The 23,777-nt window shown below is 50.2% G+C and overlaps 1 protein-coding gene across 1 annotated transcript; it reads right to left on the minus strand.

The window, feature by feature from the left end:
* Positions 1-3,855: 3,855 nt before the first annotated feature.
* On the minus strand, positions 3,856-8,700 carry LOC138102608 (uncharacterized). Its single transcript, XM_069000330.1, has 4 exons — positions 7,704-8,700; positions 7,263-7,450; positions 5,504-5,624; positions 3,856-4,423 (listed from the first exon to the last, which is right to left on the minus strand). Exons 1-4 carry the CDS (start codon positions 8,698-8,700, stop codon positions 4,413-4,415), a joined length of 1,317 nt encoding a protein of 438 aa, XP_068856431.1. The 3' UTR covers positions 3,856-4,412.
* Between the last annotated feature and the right edge of the window lie 15,077 nt (positions 8,701-23,777).

Consider the following 23,777-nt stretch of genomic DNA (forward strand, 5'->3'; position numbering starts at 1 on the left):
GTGAGTTTGTGGTGGAGTTATCCCACTCACTCCCGCCGTTGAATAAACAAATACCTGCTCTGTAGGCCTTATACTATGGAGTAGTGTTTTCTGGCCTAGTTTTTGGGCATCAGAGTGCACCAGTAGGGTTGAGTTGCTGAGCACGTGCACAGTTCCCTGCAGTGCCTCCTGTTCCTGGTAGCTGTACATGCCATTGTCTCCTCTGCAGAAGACACAGCCCAGGAAAACAAGGCAAAGTTCTTACCTACTTTTCTTTTCCCACAAGACTTGTTTGTCCCAATGGTTTCTGAGAGGACTGCATTTCCCTCTCCTCAGCGTTCTTATTTCTCATTCCACAAAATAAGAGAGCTGAAGGAGTTTCTGGCGTGGGAGTACCTCATCCCTCTTTCCCTCTAAAGGCTCTGCCTCACGGAGCCCTGGTGACCTGCCAGTGCTTTGGCACGGGAGGCATTCATTCCCTAAACACGAGGGCAGTGACTTCAGCTGCAAAGCCTCTCATTGGAAGGGCATTGCTGTTACCCTGCAGGCTCCATGGGCACGGGGTTTGTGTGAGCAGGGCAATCACAGCCTGTGTCCTGGAAACAGATCCAGCAAAATGAGCAGATCCTGCTGTCTCCTGGTCCTGCTGATCCCAGCAGCAACTCCCCTGCGAGTTCCTTCAGGGAACTTCACTCAAAGGGCTTCCATCATTTCAGCGCTTGTGAGTGTGGAAGCTGTGGTGGGTGTGGGTTGGTCGGTGCGGCCCAGCCGGAGACGGCCGGCCGGAGACGAGAGATCTCTATAAGCAGATCTTTGGAGCACGCTGTTTATTGCAAAGGGCGTGGGTACAGGGGCACTGCTTAGAGCTGCCAGCTGCAGCTCCAAGCAGGCCCACGGTGTAAGAGAGAGAGAGAGAGTGAGCAAGAGAGCTAAGGGCTAAGAGCTAAAAGCAAGAGAGTAAAGAGCAAGAGCTAAGAGCTGAGAGCTAAGAGAGCTAAGTAAAAGAGTTAAGAGCAAGAGAGCGAGGTCCTTGTTACAATACAATAAATCATCTTCTGTACTGAATATTCTCACTAGCCAATCTAATACAAGGTACAAATCCTATAGCATTTACATACAGCCTATAAGAGTTATTACATTACCATAGAGTGTTACATTTTAACTTCTAAAAACTACTCCTTGGACCCCTTCAGCTGAGCTAGTAGGGTCTGCTCTGACCCTTGGACCTGTGTGCAAGCAGAGCATATTGTTCCATCAAGAGGGGATTACCTTCAGTCGGCTATACCATTGTTTTCCAGTTGTTCAGTAACTAAGACTTTATATCTCACAGGTGGCTTTCATTTTGATGTGGCTTACAGTTTTCATATTCCCAAAATCTTTTGTCAGGCAATCATATTTATAAGGCTTTCCTGTTTCATCTTCCCCAACAGTGAGAACTTGTTCTCCAGCATCCTTCTGGATTTTGGAGCATTTCAGCACTTGGGTCAATGGCCCTTCCCTCATCCCTGCCCTGCAGCAGTTACAGTCACTGTTCCCTCGCCCTGGCTCCAGACCCTTTGCCAAAGTGCTGCCAAAGGCAGCGCAGCTGGCTCAGGATCCCAGGTTGCTGCTGCTCTCCAGGATGACCTTCAGAGGGACACTTGGAGCGCTCCCTAAAGAGCTCCCGGTGGGACGGGGGTGGATTTCTCCTCCCCGGCTGGCTCCTGGCTGCAGTTCTACGCTCAGGGGAGTCCCGTTTGCTCAGCAGGCCTCTGCAGCGAGTCTGTAGCCAACGTGTGGCTCTGCTGGCAGCCCAAATGTGCCGTTCCCTTGTCCAGCTTGGCTGCAGCTGGGGGGATCTGCTGGGCACGGCTGGAGATTTTCATGGCCAAAATCCTCCAGCAGCATCCCGTTTACATCTGCCCAGTCCTTTGGACAGCACAAATCTACCCTTCTTTCAGTTGAAACACTGAATTTATTGCAGATTGTTACATTTGTACTGCTAATGTACAAATACACAAAAAGCAACTTCAGTTTAAAAATGACATTTATTTAAAATTGATACACCTATGCTGCCAATATATCAACATACAAGTATCAGTTGAAGTTTAGAAAACTAATTTATTGTTACAATCATGCTATGTAAATATATAGAGATCAACTTCAGTTAAAAACATTACTTTCTTGACACCCTCTACAACCACTCACTATACACAAATATGAAGTTTAACAATGTAATTTATTACATACTACTATAACTGTACAGCCCATATACGAATACAGAACTATTGATATCCCTCCCTAAAGAATCCCAGACCAGAATAAATAAAATTATAGAACTATACAACTCCATATATATATAAAAATACAAGTAAATACAGATATAACCATAACAATATAGATTTAATTATGTATTACATATATCATGACATCTAACATGAAAAATACATTCCATACATAACAAACCTATCTCTAAACATACAACTATCAATGGACCAATAAAAAATCCATACAGGCCCAGCAACAGAACTATACAGCTGCACAACTGAACAAGTATGGAAATATGACTACAGATGTAATATAACAACATCCATACATATACACCTATACAAATATCAGTTTACACATGTAAAGATCCATATACTTCTAGCTCTCCCACTCCAACTGTAAACATCTAGAACTAGAACTAGATCGGGAGGGACTGCAGGCGCCGATGTTCCCAGGCTCTCCCCTCTGTCGCTTCCTCCCGTGCAGAGCAGCTCTCCTGGATGGGGACAGCAGATGGGACATCTGGGAAGCAAAGGGAACACTGAGTCAGGATCGGGACATTTCCCTTGGCAGCAGCTGCACTTCCATCAGGGAAGAGAAATCTCAGAGCCTCCCCAGGAGGCTTAGAAAGAAAAACCAGGCCCAGCGGGCCAGGCTGTGGCGAGCACAGCCCCGGCGGGACCGTCCCGCAGCCCCCGGCAGCGCAGCACAGCCGGCACCGCACCCGGGCCCTGCCGGCACAGCTGCCTTGCCCAAGGACAGCCCCTGTGCCGCCCGGGCCGGCCGCGCTGAGCGGCCCCAGCACGGGCAGGGCCCGCTCCTGCCCAGCCGGCCAGTGCCCGCGGCCAAAGCCCACGCCAGCCTCACGCCCACCCTGCCTCAGTGGCCCTGGGGCCTCACCCAGGCTCTCGGGCGGCAGCAGCAGGTCCCCGTTCGCTGCTCTTGCTGGTGGCCTTCAGCTTCTCCCTGCTGCCTCCCGTCACGCTCTGGCTCTTCTCAAGGAATTCAGGGCAGCTGTGGCAAAAGTGGAGGCTTTGGAATTGGTTCCACAGCCTGGCAGAGTCACAGTCCCAGACCCCTCTGTGCTCCCTGCTGGCCCCCTCCATCCCCTCAGCCCTGCCATGCCCTCAGCAAACCCCCAGTCCTGCCAGTTCCTGCAGACCCTCAAACTTTTCTCACCCCCCCTCACTCCCTTCAGACCCATCGAGTCCCCTTAGACCTGGCACCCCCTTCAGCCTGTGCCACTTCCCTCGCGGAACTTCTGCCCCTCAGTCCCACCATTCATTCCCCACTTTTCCCAATTCCCTCAGCCCCACTGGTCCCCTCAGCTCCCCTCTAGAGCCCTCGGTTCCTGCCACCCTGCTCAGTCCTCCCAGTTCCCTCAGTCCTAATGCCTCCCTTAGTCTGTGCCACTTCCCTGTCCCCTCAGTCCCCATCATCCCCACCCAGCAGCTCCTCCACACCTCTCTGCTCCACCATTCCCTTCAGCTCTCCCAGTCCCTTCCTTCCCGACCATTGCCCTCTGCTCCCCCACACCCCTCAGCCCCACCAGCACCTCAACGTCACCGTCCCTTCAGTGTCACCTCTCCCCAGCCCCTCTGGCTCACCGCCCTCCAGCAGCTCCTCAGGGCACAGTGCCTGCGGCTGCCGGCAGCTCCCACCGCTCCAGGGACACCGGGGCTGCAGCTGCTGCTCCGCCCGGCCCGGCCGTCAGCTCGGACCCAGCACAGGAAGAGGGGACAGAGGGGGCACAGGGGCAAAAGCAAGAGGTGAGAGGAAGTAGAGTAGAGAAAGAGCTTAAAAAGCTGCCTATATTTATTCAAATATCAACCTATCTATCTAAAGTTCCATATAACTATAGCTATAGAAATATAACTATAACTATGCCCATTTATAACTATATACATATATAAATGTAACTGCACATCTTTAAATGCAACTGTACATCTATAAATACAACTACCTATATAAAAAACTACATACATCTACAACTACAAATATATATTTAACTACTCAGATCTGTAACTACAACTATATAGACATAGAAATACAACTACATAAATCTATAAATATAACTACATATCTATAAATGCAACTAGAGACAGAGGGATTGCACCTGCCTGATGGTCACAAGCCCTCCCTCTGTCTCTTTCTCCCATGCAGGACAGCCCTCTTGGAGAGGTCAATCAGATGGAATCTGGGAAGCAAAGGGAACACTGAGTCAATATCGGCCCTCATGCACGTTTCCCTTGGGCAGCAATTGTCCTTCATCAGGGACTGTAAAAGATGGCCTGAAAAGGCCATCACTTGGGAATTCACTTGGGAATTTGAAGGTTGCTCTTTAAAGAACAGGGATCCTTTCAAGTTTTCAAAACCTCCAAAGGTTTGAAGTGTCCCAATAAAGTCTCAGCACGCGCAGTGCAAATGGCACCCACGAGAGCTTGAAGCACAGACAGTCCCAGCTCCCACACAGAAGCCCAGCCTTGTTCCTCCTCTGTGCTGACAGAGACACCTCAGTCCTCACTGAAATGGCTGAAGCTGACGGGTGCTGTGAGCTATGAACCAGCTCCATTACCTGGGACCTACAAACTGGCCTCTGCAGTGAGCAACAGTGGCTCCAACTCGACCATCAGCTCTGGCAGGAAGAGCTGGGAGGGAAAGAGCTCCCCACGAGGCCTGCAGGCAGCACCAGCTTGGCTAAGGAATGGATCCAAAGTGCTCCCTCTCTCCTCTTAGGTCCTGCTGATCTGGGGTCATTCAGGCTTTTCCTTTTGTGACCGGATTTGTGATTTTTCAATGGGTTGGCCTCTGATGTTCAGCTCCTTGTTTTTCTTGTGTCTCAGGACAGATACCAGCAGACTGGTACTACCTTCAGTCAGTGATTTGAGACCAAACGTTTGGACTCCCAGCCTGACTTTTTGCCCTTTTATTTCCCCTGTTCCTTCAAGAGTCCCTTGGCCCAGCCTCTACCCTGCAGCAAATTCATCCAAGGACTTCAGCGCAAAATTGGGACAGCCAGGTTGGTGACACAGCTCCCACAGGCTGGGTTTATTCACTGCTCTCTGGCCACAGCACAGCACTCGGTGTCAGTGCCTCTGGAGAAGCGTGGAGGGCAGGGCTCGGGGAGGCTGTGCCAGGGCAGGATTTGACCTAAAGGCACCAGGAAGCACCAACCCTGCAGACAAGAACTCAGCTCTTCTCATCTCCCTTCCTGCCAGAGGCAGGCTCAGAGCAGCCGCCTCAGAGCTCTCTAAAGCAGTGGGGGCTCTCTCCTTACCAGGCTCCTCAGGCTCTGGGGAACTGTTCCCGCAGCTCTCGGTGCCCGGCAAAGCTCCCTCTGCTGCAGCCCTGTTCCCGGCCTCCCCTCCTGAAGACTCGGCAGCAACATTAGCATTCCCCTTGAAAGAGAACCAGAAAGAAAGAAACCCAAAGATCACTCACTGTTTTCTTGGAATGACTTCAGGGATACAACAACTCTTCTCCACTCCCATCAGGAGGGAAACGCTGCCCACACGGTTCATGTGACAATTGTTTGAAACTCAGGATTCGTGTGGCCAAGGTGCAACTGAAGCTCTTACAAAATGACCTTGGAGGCAAACCATGAACTCAGCAAACCAGGAGACACCAAGGGAGGGGATGTGCCCTCACACCCGGAGCCTGGCTTTTCCCACCAGCTCTAAGAAATCAGCCAGCAGAAAGCCTGGGGCCCTCCTGCTTCCCAACACGGCCGTCGGCAGGGGCAGAGCTCGCTGCCAGCACTGCCCAGGGCTGGGTGCTGCAAAGCCACACTCAAAGCACACATTTCTGCCTGGCACTCTCACCACCCCCCACCCAGCCGCTCAGACCATCAACACAAGGCGGTGCTTTTTGGAGCCCTCTGCTGCTGCCCCATATGGATGATCCAGGCAAACACTTATGGACCTCGGGTATTTCCAGCATCAAATTTTCCAGTGCCAAAAGTCTGTACATCTGGAGGGTACAAAAAAAAACCAACCCAAAAGACATGAAAAGCCAGACAACCAAGCTGTGCTTCCTAATTCCACTGAGGAAGGAAATGCCCAATATTAAGCACCTGCAAGTTACCTTTAGACAGAAAGATATTCTCACTATGACCACTTCCAGAATATTCATCTCCTCTGCAACAGCCTGCCCATCAGAATCCTAAAGATTCTAAAGATGGTTCAGAGCCTGCAATGTTTCCTTTTATTAGGGAATAAAATGCCTTTGAAAACTGCTGTGTGAGAGTTTACGGAAGACATCACACTTGAGAATAACATTGGTAAATCCAAAAAGCCCCACTCCCCTCCTTGAGTCTGCCCTTCCTCAGCCAGAAATCTACTGCAGGCAATGGGGCTGCACATGAATAGAAAGAGAGACATTCTCTGGCCAACATGTAGAACAATCTGCAAAAAGGCCTGTGCCAACACAGACACTCCAGGCAAGTCTGGGAAGAGGCAAGAGTTAAGAGAAACGGGATTCCTAATCCCAACACTGCATCTGTCAAACAAAAGGAGCAGAAAGCTGCAGCTCCAGCCCATCCCCAAGCACGGCTCTGGCAGCGCCTGCACGCTCGGCACGGCTCACACAGCAGCAGCAGCAGCTGCAGCCCAGCCCTTGCTTTGCCTTGGCCTTCCCACCCAAAACAGGCAGAGCCCACGTCTGCTGCTGCTGTCAGGGAGGCACCTCTCGCATGCCCCTCCCTGCACGGGACCCTTTACCTTCAGTGGCAATTCTCCCCACACTCTTCTCTTCTTTCCCATCAAACAGAGCCTCTTAGAACCTACAGAGCATCACCACAAAGGCCCCTGCACCGGGGATTCTTCCCAGCAAAAGGAGCACCCAAACGTGGCCACCACAGGCTCACACCTCTCATCCTCACTAAGGGGGGAGACTTTGTCATCCCTCTTCTTTTAGAAATCTTGCTTGATCAACAAGAATTCAATCACTAAATAATCATGAAATCAACTAAAGAAGCCTTTGCAGCAACGTTCAAAAGCTCTCAGCCCAGCCCCTTCATTCCCATCCAGTGGGGTTACCTGAGCAAAGGGAGACCTTTCAGCCACGGATCTCCTGATCTCCTGAATCATTGCCTCGACCTGAAGGCCCAGATCCGCTGAAGGCAATTCCTCTTCCCCAGGTGCATTCCGTGTCTCGCTGGAGGCCGTCGATGCTGCACAAGCAGCACTGCCAGCTGGAGCACTGGAGGCTGAACTGCCCGGTGTGGCTGCAGGAATCCAAACACATTGGTCAGGCTTCAGAATGTGGCTTTGGGATGCAGAGCTCTATTGCTGCCTTGAGGTAAACATCACAGGAAGCACACAGGAAAACCAGACAGAGATTCTTCTGGCTTTCCAGGTCCCCCTTCCTAGCAGGTTTGACAATTTCTGTCTGAGAATGACAGAGCGTTGTGGGGAAATACTTCAAACGGTCACTTTTCACGACCTTTGGGAAAAGCAAAGGGAGAACTCTTTTCCTACCTGATGGCTTGCAGGCTGGGGACTGCTGCTCCGTTTGGAGCTGCTGGAAGCTGCACGGCGGGATCCTGAGCAGCTCCCGCCCGGCCGGAGGCGGCCGCTCCGTGTGGAGCTGCTGGAAAGCCCAGGGCGGGAGCCCGGCCGGCGGCGGCTGCAGCCCGTACAGCTCCTGGAGGCGGCTCAGCCCCTCCCGCCTGACCGGCAGCAGCGGCTCCCCGTAGAGCCCGAGGAGCTCGCAGGGCGGGATCCTGAGCACCTCCCGCTCGGCAGGCAGCGGCCGCTCCCCGTACAGCTCCTGGAAGCGGCTGGGCCCGTCCCGCCGGGCCGGCTGCGGCCGGTCCCTGTGGAGGAGGTGGAAGCCACAGGGCGGGCGCCGGGCCAGGAGCGGCCGCTCCCTGGGGGGCTGCTGGAAGCGGCTGGGCCGCCGGCTGCGCAGCTCCCGCCCGTCCGGCAGCGTCCGCTCCCTGTGCAGGAGCAAGAAGCCGCTGGGAGGCCGCCCCGCCGGCAGCGGCGGCCGCTCCCGAGGCAGCGGCTGGAAACGCCCGCGCCCCTCCGGCCCCGCCGGCCGCGGCCGCTGCCGGGGGCGCCGCTGGGAGCCGCAGGGCGAGCGCCTGCGGTGCTTGTTGGCCGTGCTCCGGCGCCTGATGCGCAGCAGGAGGTGGGCGCGGTCGCGGCGAAACCAGGGGTTGCTGTAGTGGAGGCACGCCCCGGCATCGCCCGGCACAGCCGCGCCAGCCCGGCCCGGCACCTTGTAGAAGCCGTAGCGGTTCAGCTGGCGCACGATGCTGCGGAACCGCGTGGCTCTGAAGGTGCGCGGGGCCGGCCCCCGGACGCCGGCCGGGCTGAGCAGCTCCTGCTCAAAGAGGGCGCGGTCGATGAGCAGCCCCTGGCCCTGGCTGTCCCAGCGCACGGAGCGGACGCGGGGGCTGTTCGCCAGGCGCCACAGCTTGGCGGGGAAGGTGCGGGCGTCGAGCCCGGCGGGCAGCGGCAGCTCGGCCATCGCGCCTGTCGCCCACTGGCGCCGCAACGGCCGCAGCGCAACGGCCGCGGCTGCACCGGCGGCGCGCGGCCTGAGGGGGGCGCTGCGCTCGGCCCCGCGCGGGAACGAGCGGCACAAAGCCGGGGCTGCGGGCACAGCGCGGGCGGGGCGGCTCCCGGGGCGCTGCCCGGGCGCGGCACGGACCGGAGCGGCACGGCATGGCACAGCACGGGAAGCCCCTGGCGAGAGCACTGGGAGCAGCGGCGGGCTCTGTCCCCACGCTGTGCCGTGCCTGGATTTATTCAAAAGAATCAACTCCACAGCAAGGTAAAGGTTACACAGCAAGGTGTAAAGTAAAGCACACCTTCATTGGCCAAGCTGGGAGCACGCTGGGGTAAACTCCTCCATATGCGTGTCCGACGTGATTATCTTACCGAGGTTTTTTATACGTTTACAAATTTGTCATTCTACGTTTACAAGTTCGTTGTTATACGTGTACAAGTTTGTCATCCGCCCTTGCTTTGGTCACTAGCTATCTAGAGTTACAGTCCTAGTGGGTCCTGCATGATTTGGGGTTTCCTTATCTTAGGGTTACAAACACAGCACACTATTCTTAATACATTTATTCTGTCTATTTTGCTAATACACACTTAATTCTACTGTTACACACTTTGTTACTATATTAGTTCCACTTCATGTATAACTGTGTATTGATTATATCCCTATTTTCTTGTTCCATTTCTCCACCCTTTGTGCCCGTTCCTCTGTGTGTCATTAAAACGGCAGTTAGCGTGCGTCTTCCTCCTTATCGCTCAGCCCACAGGGACTCAGCCCCTGTTCTGCAGACAAGCGGAGAGCCAAACCCATTAGCTCGCGTTCCTTTCCCTTATCGTCCTAGTCCGCTCGGGTCTGTTTTTTCAAGAGCAGTTAGCGTTAGGTACATAATTTCCTATTCACTGATCATCATAGCCCCTTTCCAGGGCCAGGCTCCTTGTCTTGCAAAAGCAGTTGCAGTCGAGCAGAGCAGCCAACACCCAACTTTTCCTAATCTACACTTTATACTAAAGCACCTATGTTAAAAGAATTCTATATTTCATATGTTAAAGGAGTCCTGTGTTTAAAGGAGTCCTGTGTATCAAGTCCCCCCATTCTTTTTGTATCTTTTGCAAATTCTTTTGCAGTTGTGATGTTGTCCACACTTGGGATGCTAAGGTCCATATTTTACACCACATCCATATTTTTACAGCCGTGAGGGCTATGGTTGTTAGTGACAAAATTAAAAGTGGGTGGATTAAGAAATTAAAGAGCTGGGTCATTGTGGATGATTGAGTCCATCCGAGAAAAATGTCCCACCAATAGTATTCTGTGGAAACCATGTTTTTACTAGAAAATGGACATATCGTGAACCAGCCATAAAATAGAAGAACCAGAGCACGTAAGACAGAAGGACTTGAGCATGTACACAGGGGAAAAAGTCCATGGGAAGGTTGTGAGAAAGGAACAAGTAGCATTGGGGAGGATGTGAAGGAGGAACAAGCAAAGGAAGAAAAGGATAATAAAATGCAAACTGAAGGACAGTCGTGACATACACGACAGATGATGTGACACACATACAAGAACCAATCATAAAGCATCAAGTAGCGTGTGAAAATAGGCCTTAACCAGTAATAATTATGCAGGATCACATGTAGGGAAAGCAAGAATTGTATATTAGGGACAGTAGTTCATCAATAAAATGGCTTCTGCTTGATTCCCATTGAATTGTGTAGAGTCCATTGTTTCTCTCCGCAGATGGTGATGCCAGACATGATACTTCAAAAGGAGGGGAGGATACACCCCGATGGAGAAGACCAGCTGGAGCTTCTGGCACAGCTGGACTGTGAGTCAGGGGAGCAAAGAGCTCCAGGATTTATCAAAGTACGTCGCGACAGGACACCCTGGAGGTGAGCAGCTGGTGTGGCTATGGGACAGAAAGTTTCTGCAGAAGAAGGGGCCATAGTCAGGTTACGGTTAAAAATCCTTTCTACGAGAGGGTGAAATATGAGGAGCCCACATTGAGATGGTTGTTGCTATGGTGCCGGCAAAACGGCTCTGCACCTGAGCCAAGTACGGCTTTTGATGCAGAACCTTGGAAGGGAGTGGATGACCCCCTGTGGGATGTGGTTAGCAATGGGGATAAGGAAGCCCGTTCTTTGTCTACAGCGTAGAAATTAGTTTGTGTGACCTTGCAAGATATGAAAGCGGAGTAGGCAGCTGCTGATGGGGCCACACAGGCATTTGCGGCAACCCCAATAGCCTGCCCTGCTCTCACGGCTTTTGAACCTCCCTTACCGTATCCAAGTGCCCCTGAGGAGCTACCTGCTGTGCCTACAGCCCCAACACAATCTGAGCCACCTCCGGCGGCTCCTATGGAAGTTGACACTGAGTATCCACCTCTGCCACCTACCCCTCCATGGGGAGACTTCTCTTTTCCACCTCCACCACCTAGTGTTGTTCCCGCACTGCCGCCGGCTGCAGCAGACTGGGGTCTCAAGAGACTTCGGAAGATAGAGGAGCAGGGGAGTGCACGGCTGGCAATAGAACAGCAATAATGAGAACAACAGAACGCGGAGTGGGAGAGACTGCTGCGAACCTTACGGGAAAGAGACGTGCGGAACATCAGACGGGAGGAAAGACTTAACCACGTAACTCAGTGTTTAGGGGGAGAGTCAGATTGGGATCGTTTGCAGTGGATTAGACGTAAGGAAATGGAAGCAGAAGAGTTATGGAGGAGAGAGGGAAGACAAACGGGGTGGGGGGGTGGATCAGGGGGTGGTGGATCAGGGCCAAGTGATGGGTCAGGGCCAAGCTCTTTTGAGAAATGCTGGAGTTATACAGAATGCCATAATAGAGGGAGAATTTATTCCTGGGGCTTATCCAGTAGTGTTGGGAGGCTCAAATCCTGACGGGGGCTGTAAACCTAATCACTGGACACCATTTGTTTGGGAGGTAATTAAAGAAGCTAGAAAATCAGTTTGTGATTATGGGTTGCAAAATCCTTACACACAGTCATTTTTTGATAACATCTTTGGGTCCAATATTCTTTGTCCTTATGACTGTCAACAATTAATGCAATTATTACTCACAGGGATGCAATATATATTGTGGAAGTCTAAGTGGACTGACTTATGTCAGCAAGCTGCTGTAGCTGACTTAGACAGGGATGATGGTGACCCTTTGAAATTTGCATCTGTAGAAATGCTAACAGGAACAGGCGCATTTACTGATGTTCAAGTACAGAGCTGAATGCACGTACAGATTTTACATCAGTCAGCCCATGCAGCTCGAGAGACTCTGAGGCAAATGCCTGAGGATGGCAAAATAGTGCCACCTTTCATTAAAGTAACACAAGGACCAACCGAAACATACATGTCCTTTTTGGATCGATTGCGAGAAAGCATTCAAAGGTCCGGTGTTCCTGAAGCAGCAAGGGATTCTGTCCTTACGTCCCTAGCAGTTCAAAATGCTAATTCAGCATGCAAAAGAATTCTGATGGCACTCCCTCGCACTGCTTCCATAGTAGCTATGATGGAGGCATGTGAGAAAGTTGGGATGCTGGCAGAAAATGCTATCTTAATGGCTGAAGCATTTGCTGCGGCTGTAAAGCCGCTTGTAAAACAAGGTCAGGGAGATAAGGGACTGCGTTGTTTTAAATGTGGGAAACAAGGACATGTAAAAGCACAGTGCTGAGCTCCTAAAACTGAAAAAGTTACCTTTTCTGGGGTTTGCAGTCGTTGTCAGAAAACTGGACATCGGGCCTTTGAGGGCAGGTCAAATTTTAAAAAGGATGGTAGCCCACTGGGAAACTGGAAGAAGAGCGCAGGGGCCCCGGTGCGATGAGCAACACAGGGAGGCAGCAGAGGGCTGCTTGGATCGCCTCTCCGCCGCCACCTCAGGGAGTGCCAGAGTGGACGTTTCCACAGCCCGGGAAGTAACATTGCTTGACTCACAAGTGCAGTTTGTCCCTACCAATGCAAAGGGACCATTAGGGAAAGGATTAAGTGCACTTTTGCTGGGCCAGTCGTCAACCTCCCGTCAAGGAGTGTTTGTGCTGCCAGGGGTTATTGACGCAGACTATCAGGGCGGTCATACGCATCATGGTTTGGGCTCCAAATCCTCCAGTGTGAATACCGGAGGGAGAAAAAATTGGACAATTGATACCATTCCAATCTTTGGTACCTAAGGCAGCAAATGTCTGCGTGGCACAGGTGGCTTCAGATCCACCGGTAGTCCACAAATTTACCTAGCAATGGATATAAAAAATTCAAAGCCACAATGCAAAGTTTTGCTAACATAGAAAGATGGGAGTGCTTGCAAATTGACAATGTTAGTTGATACAGGAGCAGGTGTCACTATAATTGGAATTAACAACTAGACGAACAAATGGCCCATAAGAAATGCAGAAAGAGTGACTGGGGGTGTGGGTGGACAGCAAAATACCTGGATAAGTGCTGATATTGTATCCTGTAGGCTTTCGGATGGTAGCCAGTGTACCGTGAGGCCATATGTTATGCCTATCCCACTGAATTTATTGGGAAGGGATGTTTTAAGTCAGTTGGGTGCAACCCTGGTAACAAAATCACCTTTTTAGGGGTGGCCATTGAGGGTGGACATCCTCCTCTATTAAAACTTAAATGGAAAGTGACCGAACCAATCTGGATAGATCAATGGCCATTAAGTTCAGAAAAACTGGCCCACATAACAGAACTGGTGCAAGAAGAAGTCCAGAAAGGACACTTGGCACCATCCGTAAGTCCATGGAACACACCTATTTTTACTATTCCTCAAAAGTGGCGTTTGTTACATGATTTAAGGGAAGTAAATAAGGTAATGGAAGACATGGGAACACTTCAGCCAGGATTACCATTCCCCAATATGATTCCAAAACATTGGGAAATATTGATAATTGATTTAAAAGATTGTTTTTTCACTATTCCACCGCATCCAGAAGATTGAGAAAAATTTGCTTTTTCTGTTCCCTCTTAACAAGCAAGAACCCTACAAGAGATATAAATGGACTGTTTTGCCACAAGGTATGAAAAATTCCCCTACTATGTGCCAATTGTTTGTGGCCTGGGTGTTGACACCATTCAGGCAACAGCATCCAGAATTGATTATTTATCATTCTATGGATGATCTTTTGATTGCAGGAATGCAACTGGACAGAGAACAAATTATTATAGAATTAGAACAGCAGTTAAAAATGAAGGGATTGCTTATTGCACCAGAAAAAATGCAACAGATGCCACCTTGGAAATATTTGGGTTCAATAATAGATCAAACCACATATAGTGGTTTGGTCTAAAATACTCATTACTGTTTATCTTCTGTGAGATAAGAATTAGGAGAAATGCAAAGCAGGCACCAACTTGAATGAATATAAAGAAGTTTATTAACAGACCTAAAAGAAGAAAAGGAAAAAAAAATTATACCACCTTTAGAACTCTCCTCCTCCCCCCACCTTCCTCCCTTCTCCCACTGACAATGTAAAGACAACCCTTAAGATGTTCAGTCTGTTTACCACTTTCATAATAACCTTGTTCAGTCCATTAGAAAGAGAAGTCTCTTTTTGCTCATGCTATGAAAACAGTATCACACCGAGACAGCCACCCACTTCCAAATATTGTTCAGTCCATTCAGGAAGAAGAGTCTCTCTGCTTGCGATGTGAGTCCCTTCCCCCGACTTGCAGCTTTTCCCGCAACTGCTTTCGAGGGTCCACTCTTGAAAGTTTTCTGGGGTATAATTTTAAGGTTGAGCTGTTCAGAAACAAAAAAAAACAGAGGCCCTTCTCCTTCCCTGGGAGCAAAGGGTCATCTTCATCTTTAAGACTATCTCTGGAAGCATCTCTAGGAATTGAGGTTTTTCTCCTTTCCTCTTTGGAGCAAAAGTCCTCATCTGGTTCATCTGGTTCATCTCTCTCTGTCCAAACTTCTCATGAAATTACAGCTGTGGCAGCATCTGCCTATTGCTTATGACTTGAACACTCCACCCCCCATATCTTCATGAAATTACAACGGGATACTCTGATATATCATAGCTTCACAACAGACTTTCAGCTTTAAGCATCTCCTCTCTCTCTTCCCTCAGGTTTGCAGCTCTTCACAGCAATAAAAGGGTTAATCTCACCTCGGCCTTGCAGCTGGAATGTGGCTTATCGCAGTTGGTCCCCTGACCTCTGCCGGACAGAGGTGCCGCTTTGCTGAATCTCGGCCCGCAGTGGAGGGGGGGGTTCCGAGCTACTCTGGCTGCCCACGGCAAGGCAGTGGGGGGGTTCCATGGCTGGAACAGGCCCATGGCTCCAGGCTGGCTGTGGCCCGGCCCGGCCTGGCCCAAGCAGGGCCTGGCCGGGCCTGCTGGCCCCTGCACGGGGCCTGCAGCCACCTGTCCCAGAGCCGGAAACGAGAGAGAGCTGGGGTGGGAGTTTGTCTATTCTTAAGTGTGTATCACAGAGGCGGTCACAACTTTAAGTGGCCTAAAGAATTGTCCATATTCAAACTGGCCAGCTGATAGGTTCTATCAGGTCCCAGAGGAAGCTGTAAGCACCCCTTAGCAAGGATATCCCTTCCGGGACTATGCTTGCTAACCTATGACACCACAGTAAGACCACAGAAATTAGTTAAACCCTACTATTAAAACACTTAACCATGTTCAAAAAATAGTAGGTGACATTAATTGGGTTCAGACAATATGTGTTATCACCAATTCAGATTTACTACCTCTGTTAAATTTATTGTCAGGAGGAGCAAGTGTTGATGCTCCTTGAAACTTAACTGAAGCAGCTCAAAAGGCTCTTGAAAATATTGGGCAAAAAGTTGTACAAGGCTATACATCCTGCTGGAATCCAGATCTGAATATTGCAGTAGCTATATTTAGCCAAAGAGCTCATGTGTTTGCAGTTATGTTTCAATAGGCCCAACAGCCAGATCCATTGTGTATATTAGAATGGATCTTTTTGCCAGCACAACCAAAGAAAATTATAATGACACCTGTGGAATTATTAGCCCATATTATAATGAAAAGCCTAAACCGGGTAATAGAAATACCTGGATCCGAGCCTGCAGAAATTATTGTGCCAACCACTCGAGGATATTTAAATTGGATGCTAAAACATAGCAGAGACTTGCAAATTGCTACTTTGGAGTTTACAGGCAAACTCGGTGTTCATATGCCAGGACATAAAATGTTCACATTTGTAACAAATACTGAGATGATTTCAAAATCCCTTTGTTCTTCTAAGCCGGTTCAAGGAACAACAATTTTCACAGATGCCAGGGGCAGAACTGGGAAGGCTGCTTATGTTTGGAGAGAGAAAGGGCAATGGAAACAGGAATTTTTACATGAAACAAACAGCCACTCTGCTTAGTACTTAGAATTATTGGCAGTAGCAGTAGTACTTGAAAAATGGAATAATCAGCCAATTTGTGTTGTATGTGATTGACTTTATGTGGCAGGAGTAAGTTGTCGCTTAGAACATGCACTGTTAAAGGAATTGAATAACCATGACCTGTATTTGCTTTTTCGCTGCTTGCTTTTTGCTTTATCAAAGGGACACTGTGTTTATTTTGTCCCTCACATTCGCAGTCATTGGAAGTGCCAGGGTAGCCCAGCCAAAGGCGATGCACCAGCAGATTACTCAGTTTCTCCTGCCTGGGCTGCTCCTGCTGGAAATAAGTTTTAATAAGCGGCGCAGTTGCATCAATTTTTTTTACCAATCAGCAAAGGTCCCGCACCAACAATTTCACATTTCCTGGACTGATGCACGAGCTGTTGTGGCATCTTGCAGTGATTGTCAACAGCTTCATCAGCCATTGGGAACAGCAGTTAATCCTAGAAGACTTGGACCCTTGGAATTATGGCAAATAGATGTAACGCATTTTCCAGAGTTTGGCCGACTTCAGTTTATTCGTGTGTCTGTTGACTGTTTTTCTTTTGCAGTCTGGGCCACTGTACAAATAGGAGAAACCACGAAACATGTTCTAAAACATTTATGCACAGCTATTGCTGCCCTTGGGATTCCACATACCTTAAAAACTGATAACAGCCTGGGTTATACCAGTCGTAATTTTGCCACCTTTTGTAATTTATGGGGTATCGTTCATATCACTGGGACTCCACATTCTCCCACAGGACAAGCTATCGTGGAGCGTACCCATCATACCCTGAAGCAATTGCTTCACAAAGAAGAAGGGGGAGAATTGTCCCTTTGCCTCAAGCCCGCTTGGAAAAAGCTGTCTATGTAGTGAATTATCGACGTGTCCTAGGTGATACTCTTGTTCCTCCTGCGGTAAAACATGGGGCAGGACTAAAAGGAGACTTGAATGAAACTCCACGGGAGAGCGGGAAAGTATGGGTAAAAAATGGGGCTACAGGGCAATGGGAAGGACCAATGCAATTACTAACCTGGGGAAGGGGGTATGCATGTGTTTCCACAGACACAGGATCATGCTGGGTGCCTGTGAAGTGGGTGAAACCACGGCTGGGGAAAGACAGCGATGCCAACCTGTGTGCTGATGCCGAAAACTGAAATCTCACCTCAGCTACAGCTCAAATGTCCTGATTCAGACTGTGGAAAGTGTAAACCGTGGGTATTGTGTGTATGCTTGTGATGCAAGATGGTATTGCAGTAGTATTAATCTTGTTACGAAAAAATGTAAAGAAATACATTCTGCAGAGGAATGTAAAGTAGGAGTAGAACAAGTTTTGTGTTGGAACAAGATTCCTTTGCCAAAAGAGGCTAAAGATTGGTGGGTACCTGAGGATGACTGGTCATGGCTTTTAGCACACTGGAAGGAGAGAATGCAGGAAAAATGGGGTCTCGTGGGAAAATTTCAGTGATCACATTTTTACTGTTAAGCCTTCTTGTGGTGGTGCAATGTTTTATTATATTTCTGCATGTTCTCTGTACCACAGTGGTTTGTCCCTATTTCCCCCACCCCTATTCCCAGTGGGTCTGCCCAAATTCCAAACCGCTCCCCTGGTGCTCCTAATGGTTATCCTCTCTGTTTGTTCTGGCACCTTCCCTGCCAATCACCCAAACCCCCGCCCCCAGAGTTCTGGACTGTTCTATGCCCATCACCCAAGCCCTCCCTAAATTGCCCTTATATGGTCCCTGTCAATCCCCTGAGAACCTGCCCCTTCTGATACCTCCCCCTTGGAAATCCTCTAAACCTCCACGCCCCATTGGGGCATGTGAGCCCTCTTCCTCCACCCACCAAGACCATTGGACCAGGTGTAGGCACTCCCCTCCAACGCCCCCCCTTCTAATCCTGCCTTTGGTCCCTAGTTGAGCTGCTCCCCCTGTTCAACCCCCCTTTATAAGGTGGTGTAACCCCGCAACGGTTTGCTTGTTCATTGTGGATCCTCTTCAGATAAAGCTTGGATTGTATCCCGTGGCAAGCCTCCCCGCTACTTTTTATCTTTCCCTTCCTCGAGGGCTGCTGACAGCCACAACAACTGGAGCTTCAGCTCCTCTGGGCAGAGCTGGACTCCAGAGGAGCAGCTTTAAAGCCTCGCGCCTTTGGTTGCTCCCCACTCCTGCCGCACACCGCCGGAGCTAGCTTGGGCTGTGGTCAAGCGGTCACTGCAACACCTTATGACAGCAGTCAAAGCACATGATATTCTGGAAGTAGTGCCACAACACAATGTGTGGGTTACCTTTGCTGATGTTACTAAGCAGGATTCATTCCGTACTTGCTTGATAGGCATACCTGACTTTAACCCTGAACAATTTAAGGGATATATAAATAGACCAATTCCTGCTGCCTGTAATGCTACAATGCTTCATGCTACGTTATCGGCTGGTTCCCAAGCAGCAGGAGCCATAGCTAATTGTACGAAGGACTTGCTTTTGGCACGTAATGCAACTTCAATAGAGCCCCAAGAGCTTACACTGTTAGGTTCAATGGGAAAGAATGGCAGCTATGTTGAATTTGGTTATGTTTACGGTGTCCTGGCACATTTTAATAGAACCAGCCAGCAAGACCAGGAAATAAATTATGGCTATTTCCAAAACATCTCACCCAAAGCACCATCAATGTGTTCCATATCAAACTCGGAAAATAGGGTGCCAGCAGAATGAGTATTTGTTTTGCCCACACCGATTTGTGCATGAACTAAACAATCCATCTGCTGCTCTTTGGAACAATGATACAGCTAAACAGCTACCACCTGGCATATTTTTAATTGGTGGGGATCGGCCATGGCAAGGGATACCATCATGAGTGATAGGAGGACCATGTTGTTTGGGAAAACTTACTTTGTTCACACCTTCCAAGACAGACTTACTAAATCACACTGTATGGAACTTTACAAAGAACCTACAAAGAATGGTCACGACGAAGTGTGTGTCTCAGTTAGGTCCGGAATGTAATGGAAAGATTCAGTTTTGGTCAACACCATCATGGGTTATTACTTCCTTCTTAACACCAGGTGTCGCTGCAGCCAGAGCCTTACATAACCTAGAAAAGCTGGCTTGCTGGACAGCCAAGCAATTAAAACATCACATCGAACATTATCACTGACGTGTCAGTTGATGTAGACAGTGTAAGCATGCATTATTACAGAACAGGGCTGCTATTGACTTTTTGCTGCTAGCACAGGGACATGGTTGTGAGGACTTTGAAGGAACATATTGTATGAATTTATCTGATCATTGTGTATCCATCCATAGAAGGCTTAATGAAATACAGGAGAACATGAAAAAGATCACGACAGGACACGGACTAGACACATGGTTGGAAGGATTCGGGCTTACTGGGTGGTTGAAAGATATTGTCAAACAAATCCTCACTATAGGGGGTGTGTTTATTTGTTTATTGATTGTTTTGCCATGTTTAATCACTTGCATTTCTAGAATGGTGCAGAAATCAATACATAGCATATGGCTGGTTCAAGGAAAGAAAGGGGGAAATGTGGAAACCATGTTTTTACTAGAAAATGGACATATCGTGAACCAGCCATAAAATAGAAGAACCAGAGCACGTAAGACAGAAGGACTTGAGCACGTACACAGGGGAAAAAGTCCATGGGAAGGTTGTGAGAAAGGAACAAGCAGCATTGGGGAGGATGTGAAGGAGGAACAAGCAAAGGAAGAAAAGGATAATAAAATGCAAACTGAAGGACAGTTGTGACATACACGATGGATGATTGTTACTGATGGCTCTAAAGTAGGTGGATTCCAAAGGAACTGGAACTCTATTGGTCACAAGAAAAATTATGAGGAAAAAACTGTATCATACACCCAACAGAACAATTACACCAATGCTGGGAAACAAAAGTCAACCTTACATTGTTCTTCCCCAGATATCTAAATACTGAACCTCTATAACAAACATACAACCTGGTTCTGCCCCCTGCCTGGGGCCAGCTCTGGGGGCGGGCGTGGGCAACGTGGGCCTGCTGATGGACGCTGCCTTCCTGTTCCCTCAGGGGGGCCAAGAAGTTGCCCGCAGCAAAGCTGCTCCTCCTCAGGCAGCTGCTGGCACTGCTGCGACTCATCGGCCAGCACGTGTCCAGCAGCAGAATGACCTGCAGCAGCCTGGCCGTCTGCCTGGGGCCAAAGCTGCTGAGCCCACCGCAGGAGGAGCAGCTGGAGCTCGAGGCCATGCTGGCCGAGAACAAGCAGGTAAGGCTGGCTTCAGCAGCCGGCTGCAGCCTTGCTGGCCAAAGGCAACTTGGCTGCCCAGAGGTGCCTGTGCCTGGCGGCCCCCTGTGTCCAGCCAAGGCTGCTGCGGGAGCTGCCTGCAAGAGCTGCCCCCCAGCCAGCGCCTTCCTTCTGTGCAGAGGCAAGGCTCAGCCGTGATGGCCAGGGCTGCTTGGCACGCTCTCGGGCCTCTGAGCTGAGAGCAAGGCTTTCCTGTGTGCAGGCGAATGCTCTGGTGGACATCACGCTGGAGGACTCAGGTGATGTCTTTGGGGAAGAGGTGGCTGGCCCCAACGAGTCACCAGCACCCACAGAGCTATGCACAGGTAGGAGCAGGAACAGAGCCTTGTCGCAGCCTGGGACTCGGGGGCCCAGAAATCTCAGCATCAAGAGGCCAAGCAGTGTAGGGCTTGCCTGTGGGTTTTGGTTTCTTTGTTCTTGTCTTCCAAGTCGTCACTTTGCTGCACGTGCTTTTGCTTTCTAGAGATGCACCAGGAACACGAAAGTGGCGCTGTAGGAAGAGAAGACAACAAGCCCCAGGCAGAAAGCAATCTGGATGCACCCCCCTCTCTGCCTGCAACCCGGCAGGGAGATGGAGAAGAGGTCACGGTGCTGGAGGCCCAAAGAACAGAGGTTATGGCAGCTGCACAAAGCCTGGCACAACGCGTCCCAGAGAGGAGGGCAGTTTGTCATGGGGCCAAGGAGCTGCTGTGCCTCCTCCTGACAGCGCAGCTCTGCAGCCTTTGGCCTTCCTCCCTTCCTTCCTTCCGTCCGTCCGTCCTGTCTTGGAGTGACTTGATGTTGTATTCCCTATCTGGGCTGCATTATGCCCAGAAATTGGTGTATATACCTTTCTATGCTTTTAAACTGAGCCTGAGCAGAGAGAGAAGAAAAAAAACCCTCAAGGATGCAGACAGAGATAGCACACTCTCATTCTCAGCATTTTTTTTTTTTTTTTGGCTTCTGTGTTCTGTGGCTGGGAGAGTGGGAGCGGAGAAAGGACCCTGCTTGCTTGTTCAGCCATTTTTCTTTTTTCTTTTTTTCCCCTCCAGAGAGTTGAACTTTGTTTTTCCGGGAATTTTTGATTTTTTCCCTTTTTCTGCTGGACTGCTTCAATATCAGAACACAGCGGGAGGAGTTTCCACCGAGCACAGAGGGCCTGGCCCTGGGCCAAGTCCCAGCTCCGAGGAGGAGGGAGACCAAAGGGAGGACTCTAAAATTTTCCCAGGTTTTTCTCCACAGTGAGAGATTATATTATTTAGCAGTATTATCCTTTTCCTGTGTGTTTGTTAAATAAATAGTTTTTATCTCTTTCATTTTCCTTCAAGGAAAAAGTTTCTTTTTTTCCTGAACCTGGTGAGGGAGGGGTGGTTTATAACCAGCCTTCTCTCAGAGGTTGTATTTCTAAATTTGGCCAAACTGGCACACTCCCTCCCTCCCTTCCCCCTCCCTTCTTCCCTTCTTCCTTTCCTCCCTCCCTCCATTCATCCCTTCCTTTCCTCCCTCCCTCCCTCCCTCCTGCCCCCCACACTGGCACATGCTAACGAAAACTCCACACGTTGCTTGCCCCCCAGCCTTAGGCACGTGCTTCATCAATGTACAAAATACTTGCAAATTAAAGTGGCAGGGGGAGAGCTGTCACTTGAGAGGCCTTTTGCTCAGACCCCAGCTCATCCTAGCTCCCTCCAGTCTCTTTGGGGGCAGTTGCACTGTGCCAGAGGGGGCTGATGCAAAGCAGCATCTTCTCTGTGGAGCTAAGGGGGCCATTTGGAAATCACTCCCTTCCTCCTCCAGGCTGTCCCTTGCCACCTCTCACCTCCAGAATTTCTGCTTCCAGCACCTCCAGCTTTGTCTCCAAACACCCACCAGAGCTCCCCAGAGTCGCTGGCCAAGGCTGAAGCCCTGACAAGCCTTTCTGTGTCAGGAAGGTAAAAGGAGCCCACATTGGTTCCAACAAGAAGGGGCTGCGCTCGTGCCTCCCGCCTTTGCCTCTCTAATCCAACTTTGTGGCTAAAGGCTTGTAGGCTGCCAGCCCCAGGAAGAGAAAAAGAGAAGGAAAAGAGAGCGAGCAGAGGCCTGGCCAGTAGACAGGGAATACCAGCTGGAAAAGAAAAGGAGGAGGACACACCAAAGAAGACTGGAGAAACGCAGGAAGCTCCGGCAGCCCAAGAAGCCCAGGTATGGATGTGCCAGGCTCTGCTGCCCACCTTCCTCTCCACACCGCCCTGAGTCAGCCCAAGGCACTGGCAAGGGCTGGCAGGGGCTGGTGCTGGGCAGGGCTTGGCAAGAGCTCCATGGCAGCTGTGCAGGGGCTCTGCAGCCCTTGGCTTCCTCCATGCCCACGTGCTGAACCTCTGCAGGAGGACAGCTCTGGGCGGGGCAGCCCAGGGAAAGCTGTGGTGGCCAGTTAGCCTGTGGCACAAAGGACAAAGAGAGTTCTAGAGTAAGACAGTCCCTAGTACCAGAGACCAGTTAGGGTGAGAAGAGAAGCCTTTCCCAAAATGCTTTGTTCTGTTACGGTCATCTACCCCAGTTCTGCTTCCCCGGTTGGCTGTTGGCTGCTCCGCCCCCTTGCTGCCTTACCTGTTCCATAGGAAGCTCTCCACTCCAGGTTCCCCCCATTGGCCTCTGCCCCTCACCACTCCCCCAGAGCTTCACTATTAGTCTCCATTCCCTAGTCCCGCCTTTGTACTGCCTCCATGCCCACAGACCATTGGTTTCTGGCGCTTGCCCCACTCCCGTACTTAAACTTGAGCTTTCCATTGTTCTCATCGTGGCCTCTGGAATTCTTCACAGTGTGGAAGCAATGAACTGCTCCTGTGGAACTCTACACAAAGATTCTTCCTGCCTCTTTGCCGTCGACCCTTATTACTGAAGCTATCCGTGCGTTTGTGCGTGCACGCGTGTGAGTGTGTAGCTGATCCTGCTGAGCCGCTTCGCTTTGAAGATGCTTTTAAGAGATCACAACCCCTTGTGCTCCGGCACAGAAGCTGCAGAGCTCGAGATAGCAACAGAGAGGCTGTGAAGGTGGGGCAGCTGGAACCTCTCTCCCTCTAGTTCCGCTTGTAGATGTTTATAGTGACACCTATCAAGCTAAGGTTTTCATTCTAGAGGCCGCTCTTTCACATGTTCTATGTCAATGGATAATTAGGTACGTCTCTTGGTACCTGTCGAGGCATCTGCTGCTCTGCCACCTCTGTCCCCACTCTGCTGCCTCTGTCCCCTCTGGCCATACTAGACTCTGGGCAGGTAGCCGGGCCAGGCCGGGCCGGGCCAAGCAGCACATTCAGCCCCAGGTCCTGGCTGCCCACAACTGATGGGAATGGAAGGAACTGCCAGTGGTGAGGCAAAAAGCATTTGTCCACAACTGCTCAGTGTTAGGTGAACTCCCATCTTTCACTGAATGAAGCCCAAACT

This window comes from Aphelocoma coerulescens, unplaced genomic scaffold, assembly GCF_041296385.1.
Source record: "Aphelocoma coerulescens isolate FSJ_1873_10779 unplaced genomic scaffold, UR_Acoe_1.0 HiC_scaffold_94, whole genome shotgun sequence".
NCBI lineage: Eukaryota > Metazoa > Chordata > Aves > Passeriformes > Corvidae > Aphelocoma > Aphelocoma coerulescens.

Coding starts and splice junctions, on each gene's coding strand:
- LOC138102608 (XM_069000330.1), bottom strand. CDS start 8,700: ATGGCCGAGCTGCCGCTGCCCGCCGGGCTCGACGCCCGCACCTTCCCC. Junction 7,451..7,703: donor CCCAGCCTGCAAGCCATCAG/GTAGGAAAAGAG, acceptor GGATTCCTGCAG/CCACACCGGGCAGTTCAGCC. Junction 5,625..7,262: donor AAAGGTCTCCCTTTGCTCAG/GTAACCCCACTG, acceptor TTCTCTTTCAAG/GGGAATGCTAATGTTGCTGC.